We start from the raw sequence: 12,584 nt of genomic DNA, 5'->3' as shown, positions 1-12,584 counted from the left end.
TTGAGCTATTGCGCTGTGAACATTTTAAACTAACTCAAGTGATCCTCCTTGGTCATGTATGTTAAATATGCATTACTAATTATGTGAAATTCTCACTGTCAACATTTTCTAAGAGGCATGACCTCAAACTCACAAGACTGAAAAAAATAAAATCTCCTAGAGCTTTTAAAACAATGTGTTTGGTTTTTTTTGAAACCATAGTAGGGAGCTTTTCATTTTTACATGTGCACCAGTCTAGCTTGATAAAATACATAATTTCACCATCTTCCAAAAGGATTTTAATTGGGTTTTTTTATTAGAATATACCGATTTAAAACCAGAGCAAAGCCCTTGAAGCATAAGATTAACAATTATGAAGATATATCTAAAAATCTTTTGCAAAAATTATTAAAATAATCTCTTTAGTACCCACTACCGCATTGGAGTCAAGCTGTTACAAAACTTGATGTGACAGAACCAGAACATTCCCTTAGCTTTTTAAAAATAAAAAGCTCAAACAAACCTTTGTTTCAATAGAAATGCAGGCATCTGTTTTTGTTTCTCCATTGTTGAAGATATTTGGAATGGAGATACGAAGCCATTTCCCTTGAGCTAGACTACAGATGTGAATCCGTAATGGCATAATTACAGTCTGGTTACACAGAAGTTCATGCTAATGAGAAACATCAACACAACTATTTTCAGTTTCTAGCAGTTAATGACAGACTAAGACGACCACAACCAAACTCCTTACTAAGAGAAAATAATTACGGCATTGAGTTCAGGTTTGAGCATTTAAGTGTTAGATGCAAAGACTACTATAAACTTCCAACAAGACAACTACATCCATTTAGAATGTGCTATAATCAATAACACATTTTGATCTTGATCCTCAATCAGAGTTTGGGGATGCAGAGATGTCCCAGTATTTCCTGACTGGGAGTCAACATAGCACGTAGACTTCCAGATGCATCACATGGCTGCTTATCACTGGATTAGCATTATTTTGCATTTCAAAGACACTGTTTTAGCAAGGATCTTATTTTTAAGCACCAAGCATGTCTGTTAGTTGGGAAGAGGCCAACATTGTCTAGACCATCTAAGCAGGACACTAAGTCACTTCATAAGACAGAAACTGGTATGAAATATTTCATAAGGAAGTCCACAGTGGCTTAAAGTACTTCTGAGGACTTAAATATTTGAGTCACAGAGTGGGCAACACACATTTTTTGATTTCTCAAAAAAAAAAAAAAAAAATCAGCATGCGTTTATTGACTCGACAGCTAACAGGAAGTGTGGGAAACAGCTCTGCAGGATTTGGTCTTTACCTTTTATAGGGCTATTAGCTTAAAGTCACCACCCTCATTTCAAAACTCAAGTTTGCACAGTTTAGTTTTTCTGCCTTATTGCCACAGTTCAATGACTGCACTTTTTTATTTTAATTAATTCAATGCTAAAAGTGTAATTTACTGATAGAATACTTGCAAACTGAGATAAAGTAAACTGGACTCATTACTGCAAGTTCTTGTACCTGACTTCAGCCACATCATGCTCACATCAGACTGCTGTCTTACCTCAAACCACAGGACTTGCATGGCTTGAGCAAGTTTCTCCACTGTTTCCCAACAGCAATAACTTACACCATGACAAACACGCTTGGCAAGTCAGGCACAGCCCCACCTTTTCCCCAGCACAAGAACTTTGTTATGGTGATAGCTAAGTTTTACGCTGAATTTTATCCTGCACAAGTCAGGATGAATCTCCACTTCCAGAAGTATTTGCTCTACAGACCACCTTAGAAGGCTGGTGGTGAATATTCTTCTCTCCTAGCTTAGCTTCTGTTATGGGAGCAATTTGATTTATCACTAACACCAAAGGCTCCCAAACATGAAGTTTAGCCCTCACCCTTGGAAGCTCCAGCTATGCAAAGGTCAGACTGGAATTTGAAAAGTGTTCCTTCTCTTTCTCTGGAACACACAAAAGCAATAGAAAGAACATATTGCTGAAACATCCAAACATAATTATTAGTTAATGGATCTGAAGATGCAAACTACAGAAATTAAGAGCCATTATCAATTCTAGTAAGGCTTCTTCCCCTTCTACACTTTGTTCCCCCACATAATTGACATTTTCAGATAAGTAAAATTAAAATACCAGGAAAGTATTATTTAAGTCACTAAATAGTTACATCCTCAAAATACCTACTTAACATTCCCTGAAGACAGAAAAAGTCCTCTAAGATGCCAACAGCTTGACGCTGTTCTTCAAGGCCAAGCAAAGTTCTGTCTCAACTTGCATGGTTTATGTTGTATTAAACCACCAATAATTATTTCTAGAATACAGATCTATTTCTTAATAAGTAGCTCTGACCTGCAAACACTGGGAATTCACCAATTAAGTCTAAAATGCTCAATTATGCACATAAAGTTGGGTTTTTTTAGAAGACAGTTTTCTGCAAAAGGAGGATGTTCTACAGAAAACAAGACCTTTTATGATTTAATATTTATGGCCATTTTTTCATGCTTTTATGACAAGAAGCCACACCAGAAAGTTTCTTCTATATTTTTATTGTATGCCAAAGTTCATTAAAGATAGGGGTTTGCTTGTGTACAAGTTACTCAAAAACTGTGTCTAGGCAGAGATCTGTTAGCAATCTCACTCATTTCAAAGCATAAGTTTGTTCAATCAGGCCACAAAAATAATATTGTGTACAAGCAGTAACTAAAGAGCTGCAGGTTCAAGGAATTTCCAAGTCTCACAGATCTTGAGATCTCATCAGGAAATAAAAATCAAATCAGAGCAGTCACAATATAAAATAGCAGCTCCACGTAGCTTTTTCAAGTTTTAACTTTATTCAGAAAGTGACACTTTGTTCAGTTTGCCTCATTCTTTGAAGCTTCATCGAAGTTTTCAACAAGATCTAGAAAAAGAAGAATGTTGAAATTAAATTTTGACCCACTTCCACTTTGCCAAACACTTCAGATTTTGTTTCTTTTTTCCCTAATTTCTACTTCATATCAAGTGCTCACAACATTAAAAAACTTACAGCTTATAAAATACAGACTAAATAACTTTTAAGAGCTTCATGGTTCATTCTTCTTACTCAACGAAGTTTTGGATGGTTCATTATAAAGCACAATTCTAAGAGCATTTAATTTCACCATGCCCGCAACTGGGCAAAGTGATACCAAGAAGGTAGTTTCTTCCCACCCTTCTTACAGAATATGAAATAATTATCTTAAGACATAGCTACAATTTCTACACAGGTCAAAAATGCTAGCTCAAACCAATAGGTTTCTCACGGTGTCTAAAAACAACAACATAATCTGCCCACAGAAATTCTGCAACGGCAAGTGGCTAGTCAACACTCTTATCATCCTTGACCCAATCTTATGCTATACATGTTATCTCTCAGCAAAATTCACTTCTTTTTCCTCCGCTGCATGCTTGTTCTTACCTGGAACTTCATCATCATCATCTTCACCAGTAGCAAGTGGTGCTTTTCCATCCACAGCTGCAAAAGCAAGGAGTTCAAAAGCATCAGTCAAGCTCACCATAGGGATCTTGATTAGTTGTTTTGCTTTGAGTTTTTTGAAAATTTTATCAAAGATTCTGAGCTAAACTGCAATGCATTATCCAGTTCCCCTGCAGAATAAAAATCTCCAACTAACCTAGGAAGCTCACATTCTCTTTGTTACTTTGTTTTGATAATGCTCAAACAGAACAGCCCTGTGGGGAAATAAGAAGATGCATGCTAAACCAACTTACTAGTCATCATCTTGTACCTAGGTATACTAAGTGCCTTGCACGGTAATCATTTTCAGCTACAAACGCAGAGACAGATTTTACCAATTTCTCTTAAAAGTAGTTTGGTTTATTAACCACTCCGTGTTTCTCAAGGTTTACATATTTGACATCATCAAGTTTTAAGGACAAGTTTGAAGGCCTTGTGATCCTAGGCCTTCAAGGAAAACTGAGGTGTAATTGTGAAGCTGCAGGTAGATACACATGACTAGAGGTACTAAAAGATACTATTGTTTCCTGGCAAAGTCAGGGGAATATGGAACTGGATGCACAATTTTACACTTAACTGGTTGAGGGAACTATGTGTTCTGGTCCACATCTCTGCTGACTCAGTAATTTCTTAACCATTTCCATTGTATTTGCGAGAGCTAGTGAGATTTTACCACGTCCACTCTAGCAGACCAATGAGCGTCTGTTGAACTGCAGCACTAAGAATAGTTACCTCAGGTCCCTGGGTGTCTGTGACACTACTTTTACTGCTATTGTTAGCTGTACTACCAAGGGTAAGCTGTCTTATACTCTGTCACCTCAGTTTTATCCTAATTAATCCTTCTCAGTTTTCAAGAAAAGCATGAGAAAAGACACGGGTTCATACTAGACCCATACCCTGATTTCTAGAGAACCAGAACAGATGAATTCATAAACTTTGGTCTAGAAGGGCTTGGGACAAGGTCACCACTAACCCTCCTTTTGTTTTTTTAATAACAGAAAGCTGTTACAGTTTAAATGGACCTTAGTGTAAAATATGACATTTTAAAAGCAAACCATGTTATTTCCTCCTGAATTGACTGCATTCTCTCTCATCCCTGAGACCAGATTAAGTTTACTTCAGCACCTGCAAATGCAATCATCATAGACACTTCAATCTTCGATGTCAGGCTTCCAAATCTAGCAGACAACGCTGAATGTAAAGTTTTGTGCAACTACTCTGGCATAGACCCAAAGTGGAAAGGAATAGCCATTTACTACGTCATACAAAGCAAGGACTTTAAACAAGCTTCCCTAATATTAAAAATGCACGATTTAGATTATAGAGAATATACCCGTCTTGTTAAAAGAAGAGAGATCATAGGGGATTATTTTAAATCCTTCAAGTTTTGTTTGGTTTTGGTTTTGTTTTTTCTTTCAAGCCCTATGACTACTGCAAGGAGGCCACAGAGGTGACAGTAGAAAGTAAGGACCTGAGCTCCATGGGGAAAGCAGCAGTTTACCCCACCTCCTGAAGACTACTTCTAGCAGGATTTTTTCAGTGGGAAGTTGACAGGAGGGAAGTATCAACTTTAGGAATAGAAACAGAGGTTGTCTTGTTGGGAGCAAAGCACAGGAAGACCAAAAAAAAAATGTAACAATCTAGTTCAGAACTACCAGAAACTGAACATAATTATACGCTTCTCCCATTTTCTCTGTGTATAGGATATCCCATTCCTTGGAAGGAATGGGCTTAAGATATTTCAGAAAAGTAGGATGACTGCACAGGCAGGACACGAGCAATGTTCCCAGTGTCAACAAGCCTATCTTTCACTCTAATTCTCACCCTGTAACAGCAGTATCTTTCCCAAACACCACATACTTAAGTCCCTCCTCTACTTTTCCCACATAGTTTTAGGAAGAACAAGTGTTCATGTTCTTTTACTAATATAAGGATGGAGTAGGAAGCTGGTGTACCTAACTTAGTGGTCATGCCAGTCCTGTTCTCTACACTGTTCTACACACAAAGAAATTGTCAACATACTTCCTTGCAAATACTGTGTAATTCCCTCCTAGTTAACAAAAAAACCCATGCAAGAAATACCTTCACGATACCTGTGAGGCGGTAAAGCAGTTGCAAGATAGCTGTTCTCCAGCCCCTTTCCACATTACTTATGTCTGTTTTGACACTTTGAATGGATACACACTCCAAATTTATCTTTTTCTAAAACCTAAGTCTTACAGAGTAACTCATCTACCTAGCTTTAATGAACAAGGTATGTCATAATACGGTAGCCACATGAAGAAGTCAACAATCATGAAATCAAGTCTGGCTACAGCTTTACAGTCCTAGACCAGCTGCAAGATACGCTAACAGGTGGCTCTGCTTTATTCAGTTACACTCACCATTGGATTTGAGCTATAAATAAGATCTAAGATCTTTATAAGCATTTTATAATACACTCGCAGACAGCAAGAGTGCACTGAATTTCACTGCTGCTACGCAAATAAGCATGTCAGCTGTCAGCATGAAATGCATTCAAGTTTCAACTTACGTTGCTTGGGTAGGGCTTCTGCCAGTCTCCTCAGGCTGGTCAGACTGTCAGCTCCAAGCTGGTTTAAGATGCTAGGAAGCATTTCTGTCAGCTGCTTTGTCTCAGCATGGCCGGTGATAGTGAAAGTGTTAGCAGCCAGAGATGCCTGAACTTTAGGGTTATTGAAGTGAATGACTGTTCCTTGGTTGGTAAACATGTTTACCTGCAAGAAAAAAATCCAATGTTAGAAGCAGTTTAGCAAGATTTTTCAAGTTCTTAAAGCTCAGTAAAGACCTACCGTTAATTTACAGACGAATTTAGGATGTTACTTACCAGGAAAATTATTTTGATACATTTTATATTTCTATACAGAAAAGTACTTTTTTTTTTAAAGCAATTACCTCTTCAATTCCAGAAATATTGTTGACTCCCAGTTTCTTCAAAGAAAACTGAAGTTTCTTGTCATCTGCTGTAGCTGTTCGGTGAACAACCTTCTTCTTTCTGCGGGCAGTACCCTTTGCAAAAGAAAAGTTAAGAATTAAAACTTAAGTAGTTCTTCAAACTCTAATCCTCAGGACTGTAATTACTCTGCAGTCATCTACAAATCAACCTAACATATAAAGTTCTACTTCTGTGTTGCAGTGCACACAACCCCACCCCTCCAACTGCACTGCAGCAGTCTTTCCCTTGATATAAGGCAAGCTTTGCATGTCTGCAAGAAGCATGAGGTTTTAGAGAGCAGTGCATCAGAGAACATTTATTCCACAATTCTAAGATGCTGCAGAATCCTTAGAAGAAAAGAAAAACTGCGAGTTTACCCTTGTCTGTTATCATAGGCATAAAACTGAAGAATGAGCACAGTTTTAGGTAATTGAAGCCTTAGGTAACTGAAGCTTGTGACTTTTTCCTTAGATCACCTTTCTTAAACCATAGCCAAATTTTGATAATAGTCAGAGGCCATAGAATTATCAACACAGCATTAACAAATGAATATAAGAAAACTCAAAATACTCAATTTTTATTCCAAATAGACATCTCCCATCCGGTAGTCTTACATATTTGAAGAACACTTATTCTCCCAAAATACTTCTACATAGTAATCCAGACAACCTCTGTTTAGAAAGCAAAACAAGCAAATCTAAGTTCCCCTACAGACCCAGAGCACTAGATTTCTCCAGGGAAATAACTGTCCTATATTAGAAGATATATAAACCTACAAAAAAAAGCAGAAAGTGTTATTGTATACTTCCTTGCACTATCATAATGTTTCGGTAAAATCTGACACAAGATGTCTAGGCACAGGTAAAACTAAGCTCCTTTTTGGCACACTGTAACTACTAATCTGAACCCTCCTACTCCAGTTGCCCATCTGCCACATGCTAGCACTAAGGGAATGTGTTGCTGCCTGGCCATATAAATACCTGCAATACCTTTTGAGTTAACTGGCAGAAGTCAGAAAACTGGCTGGACGCTAATACTTCTAACATAATGCAGTTATAAACAATAAAGAATATTAATGACAAATCCACATGAAACTAACACTTAGAAGACTACAGCTGAAAAGTTCAGTCATTTGTCTAGAAAGCTTTATATTCATTCCCTGATACTGTCAGATTAGCACACACAGTGATTCGAAAACTACTAAAATAATAGAAATGTCTTTATTTTAGTACCTTGACTGCCCAGGAACCAAGCCACATAAGGCATACGTTAAGTTTTGTGGACAAAACAACTCTCAATTTCAAAAAATTATGTCTTGAATTAAAGCCTATGTAGGAACATGTATGTCCTTTTTACCCGTATTAAATATAGATGTCAAACTTCAGACAACCTGAGTTTAATTTAAATGAACAGCTGCTGCTTTCATCTCCACAGACTTAAGCATCTAAAGATCACAGGTTTTTACTAAGCTAATTCTATACTGATCATTCAGAGACATGCTGTTCACACCCCTCTACCTCTGTAATAAAGAGGAGTGGGTACAGGAGGCCATTAATGGAATAGTACAGACTTATTTGCCAGTCCTCTAAAAAGGTTTGGAAGAAGAGCCATGACATTTAGCTGTGGCTACATTCTACATAAAAATCTCAAACTTCACATAACAAAGTACTACAATAGCCCTCCATCTAAACATAATTTTTAGCTAATTTGTAAAATCTGAAGCCTTGCAACATCATTAAAATCTTACAGCAGAGGCAATGTGCAACCTTTTCTCATAAGGAGAAGTGACTCTTGCCTCTTTGCCTTCCCCACACCCATCTCAACTTATATGGTGACAGTGCCATGAAAATTCCCAATAATAATTTGCAGTTATAAAACAAATTTAAAAAGTCAAGGTCAGGCATTCAAAGCATTTCACCGGCCAATTTTAAAATTCAGTAACACCACCACCAGCATATTTCAAGCTTTGCTTAATGTCTCTAACAGACTATGTTGACCAGAGAGCTGCAAGAGTGAGCTGTAATCTGAATGCATGCTTGCATAACAAACATTAAAAGTCTCTATAGTCAATAAACACATGCTGGTAACACGCACACCATCATCAATGTAATACAGTAGTTCTCTACTTAACCAGTAACCCATACAAAGAAAACACAAAATCACCAAATCAGTTACTACATTAACCCTGACTTAAGGCTGCCTAAATCTGCAGCTAAAGGCAAAAAAAGTTAAACACGGGAATGAAAACTCCTGGAAACTCTGTCAGCAAAAGTTCTGTTGAATAGCTTGCATTCTAAAATATTTTCCATACACTTCCTCAGGTATAAAAAAATTTACTAACAAATTCTTGCCTTAAAACTGACACTGTAATTAAAGTGTTTACTACCATACAACTATATTAAACATACTTTTTTATTTTCAGATTATAAGTCATCACACAGCTACTTATATTCAGATGTGATAACCAAATAAAAAGGTTGTCTGAGCACGTTAGTCTACAATCACAAGAGTATGACAAGAACAGAATTTCCAACCTTGTACTAAAAGGCAAAAAAACCAGCCATGGGCAACTTTAAGACTTCTGAAGAGAGTTTGGAACATAACTATCTATAAGCTGCTGTAAAAACTATACCCAAGCTCACTTGCTGTAAGGTCTATTCACTTCAAATCTTACGTGCCTTCTAAAAAAGTCCATACAAAAACATAGGCTGCAAGTCAGCTGTAATATATTATAACAAACCCAAAGAGAAAAGGCCGGTGGTTCAGCTCCACATACTGCTTCTACAGAACTGACTCTAGAGATCCCTGGAGCAGCACAGGTTCCCCTGAGGACACTGAAGCCAAGCTGAGAATACTTAGGGCTGCTCCCCACCCCAGTTTTCAGGGCTCCTCGTGCGTGCGGGGACATGCAGTCCAGAGGGCAGGGTAGGGAGGTGGCTCCTACCTTGCCACCAATGCGCACTTGGGCCTGCAGCTTGGCAAGCTTTTCTTGGTTCATGATTGTTTCTTTCATCTGCGGAAGCAATAAGAGCACCCATGGAAGGCTAGTCAGGCAGTAGGGCAGGTGGGCACAAGGGGCTCCACAGCCACAACCCCACCACACACCTGCCCCCCCCTCCAAACACCCCCACCATACCGACACACCTATACACACCCTCACCGTAACCACCCACCACGCACTTGCACCCCCATCACACATCTGCCCCCCCAATCACACACCTATACACATCCCCACCATACACCTACACACCCCCCCACCATACCCCCCCACTGACCCCACCACACACCTACACACACCCTCACTACACCCCCCACCACACGCCTGCCCCCCCACCACTCACCTATATACACCCCCACCATACCCCCACACTCACCCCCACCACACACCTGCCCCCCCTTCACCACACACCTACACACACTCCCACTACACCTACCCCCTCTTCACCACGCAGCTACACAAAACCCCACCGCACCTGCCCCCCACCCCTTCACCACATACTTACAGCTCCCCCCTCCCCCCACACCCACTCCCCGACAGGAGGGTGGCCCGGCCCAGCCCCGCCATCGGGCGGGAAGAGATCTGCTGGCACCGCTGAGGCCAGGGTGCCTTCAGGCCCAACCCATACCCCCTTCCCTTCTCCACCACCTTCCCCCCCCTCCCCAGCCACCGCAGCCCTCGACCGCGCACCAACCCCCACCTCCCCAGCCACTGCCTCCTTATACCTTCCCGGGAGGACGCAGCGGCGCCGAGGCCGGGGCCACAAGACGAAGGCGGCGGGCGGGACCGGGCGCAGCACGCGGACGGGAGCGAGATGGCGGCCGGAAGGAAGGCACCGCGCGCCGCACCGCGCATGCGCCGCCGTCCGGGCCGGCACGGGGCGGGGCCTCTCCCGGGCGCGGGGAGCGGGAAGGGGCCACCGACCCCCGCGTGCTTAGCGTGGCCGGAGCGGGCCGCGCGGCGGGGGCTGGGCGGCGGGGGCTGCCGCGCTCGGCGGGGTGCGGGAGCAGCTTTGCGGGGGAAGCAGAAGGCGGGCGTGCCCGTCAGCGCTGCACGTGCTCGCCGATTGACGCAACAAAGGAGCAGCCGTGTCGCTGCGTGGTCCTGCCCCCGTCGTCGCCACCACCGAGCCCGGGGCGGTGTGCGTGAGTGCGTGTGCGCGTGTGTGTGTGTCTCCTGGCATCGGTAGAAATACTGCTGACCTGGCCGCCTCATCCCGGTGGCTTTTAAACGGGTTCTTCTCTAATGGCCTCAGTAAACTGTTCCCTTTGTTCTCGTTCCTGTAAGGCTATGTTAATAATTAATTTATCCTTCTTTATTGATTAATGTTAAGGCTCCCGTGTTTGTAATTCCCAGAGCCAAGGCTTTTTTTTCATGAGTGTGTAAATTTTATTTGCTCGTATGATACGTCTTCGCTACACGGGGGCTGAGTGTTAATTTGTACAGAAGCGCGCTGTTAAAATTGAGACTTGTGCGACTAGCGAAAAGGAACGATAAACCCGAAATTACTCCATCTGGTGGTGACGGAAGGTCTCGGGGAGGTGACGATCCAAAAGGTGCTGCTGAAAAGCAACCTGCGTCTCCCGGCAGACCTAACATCACAGCGAAAACTCGAAGATGATCAAATAGCTCTAAAAGATGGTGGGGGTACCTGCAGAAATTTGATCCAACATGTCTGTAAAATTGGAACAGTGAATCGGTTTGCTCAGAAAAGAACGGGGGGCGGGGCGGGAAGGCAAAAAGCCTGTATTGCTGTATGTGAACTAGCAAAACCCAGTATCTAATTCAGAAGGAAAGGAACAAAATGGATTTGGGGGAGGAGGGGACCTGGGGAGGGATTTGGGGAGGGCAAAATTTGTTCTGAAGTAAAAAGAAAGCTTATAAGTTTATTGCAAGATGAAACTGGCAATGTACCTGCAGCAAAGGGAATAGAGCCAAGATAAAAACAATTAAAAAAAAAAAAACCCATAACAAAAACTCTCCACCGAAACCTGTGTCACCACAGGCAATTGAAAGTAAAAGCAATAAATACTTCCGCTTCAGATCTAACACATTCTGCCATCAATATATAAGAAAGATTTCAGAGTTACTAGGCCAACTGGTGATTACAAACATGCAAAATGTTTTAATAGGCTGAAATACTGAAGTGAAAATGAGTCACAGAAAGATTATTCCAAGATGGAAGCTGTAGAAAGTGCTGTCCCAGCTGTCAGCCTAGGATTAACTGGGCTGGAGGTATGATCTCATGTTCCCTCATGTGAGATTTCGAAGACAAATTATGCTGAAAACCACATCACTGAGTTGTATCAGGAATCAACTGAAGCAGTTCAAGAACTGCAGTTCAAGGGACTCTGTAGGATTTGGTTACATTTCCTGGATCAAACAGCAGACCTTCAAAAAACAAACTTTGCATCAGAGAAAAAGTATTTTAGAATGCTAAAATAGTATTGGCTTGTTTTCCCCAGTCCTTTTTGTGTAATTGCATAATGGGAAACATAAACCTAAACCTGGATTTAGTTGTAGCTGAAGAACTTCTGTTGAGAAATGAAACAGATCCAAAGCCTGCAGCACTGAAACAGAGCCTGAGCTCAGTAAGCATCTCTCAGTTCTGAAAAGGGGCAAAAGTTAGGATCTCAAAACCATCAAAGAATATACATGCCTAAAGCAAAGATTATTAGCTGCACAGAAGCAGCATAGGAGTGGAAAAAAGACCATTAAGCTGGTTACTCAGGAAAATTGTCTCCTAAATTATGTAGAAGTTTAAAGGCAGAAGAATGAGAACATTTGCTGTAAAAATGCCAGTGGAAAAGCTCTCCTGAAAGACATGGCCAGTGCTGCATAAGTAATAACAGGGTACGTTGAGAAGAGGTGTTAAGTTAGTATCGTGTTCAGGAAACGATTCACAGGTCATAAACGTAAGTGATCAGGCTACAGTGAAGTAATATTTGTTCTGATTGCCAGTGACCACAAAGAACACATATTCAATGTATTTTCAGGCAGTGAAGGAAATCTGTCCGATATTCAAAATATCATTAGGAAACGTTTGTTCAAAAGAATGCCATACTCAGAACTCTAGAAAGCAGAAGTATATGGCACATCAGTGGGGCACCGCAGGGAATAATAATGTTGTCATTCCTAAT

General features: G+C 41.0%; 1 protein-coding gene across 1 annotated transcript; it reads right to left on the bottom strand.

Annotated features, from left to right (window-relative positions):
- Positions 1–2,530: 2,530 nt before the first annotated feature.
- BTF3 (basic transcription factor 3) lies at positions 2,531–10,326 on the bottom strand. The gene is made up of 6 exons (XM_054184784.1): positions 10,170–10,326; positions 9,391–9,459; positions 6,407–6,520; positions 6,027–6,228; positions 3,437–3,493; positions 2,531–2,899 (listed from the first exon to the last, which is right to left on the bottom strand). The coding sequence occupies exons 2-6, from the start codon at positions 9,457–9,459 to the stop codon at positions 2,853–2,855; spliced, it is 489 nt and encodes a 162-aa protein (XP_054040759.1). The 5' UTR covers positions 10,170–10,326; the 3' UTR covers positions 2,531–2,852.
- Positions 10,327–12,584: the final 2,258 nt, after the last annotated feature.

Source organism: Rissa tridactyla, chromosome Z, assembly GCF_028500815.1.
Source record: "Rissa tridactyla isolate bRisTri1 chromosome Z, bRisTri1.patW.cur.20221130, whole genome shotgun sequence".
Classification (NCBI taxonomy): Eukaryota; Metazoa; Chordata; class Aves; order Charadriiformes; family Laridae; genus Rissa; species Rissa tridactyla.
The sequence above is the reverse complement of the archived record's forward strand: the minus strand, read 5'-3'. Positions and strand labels throughout refer to the sequence as shown.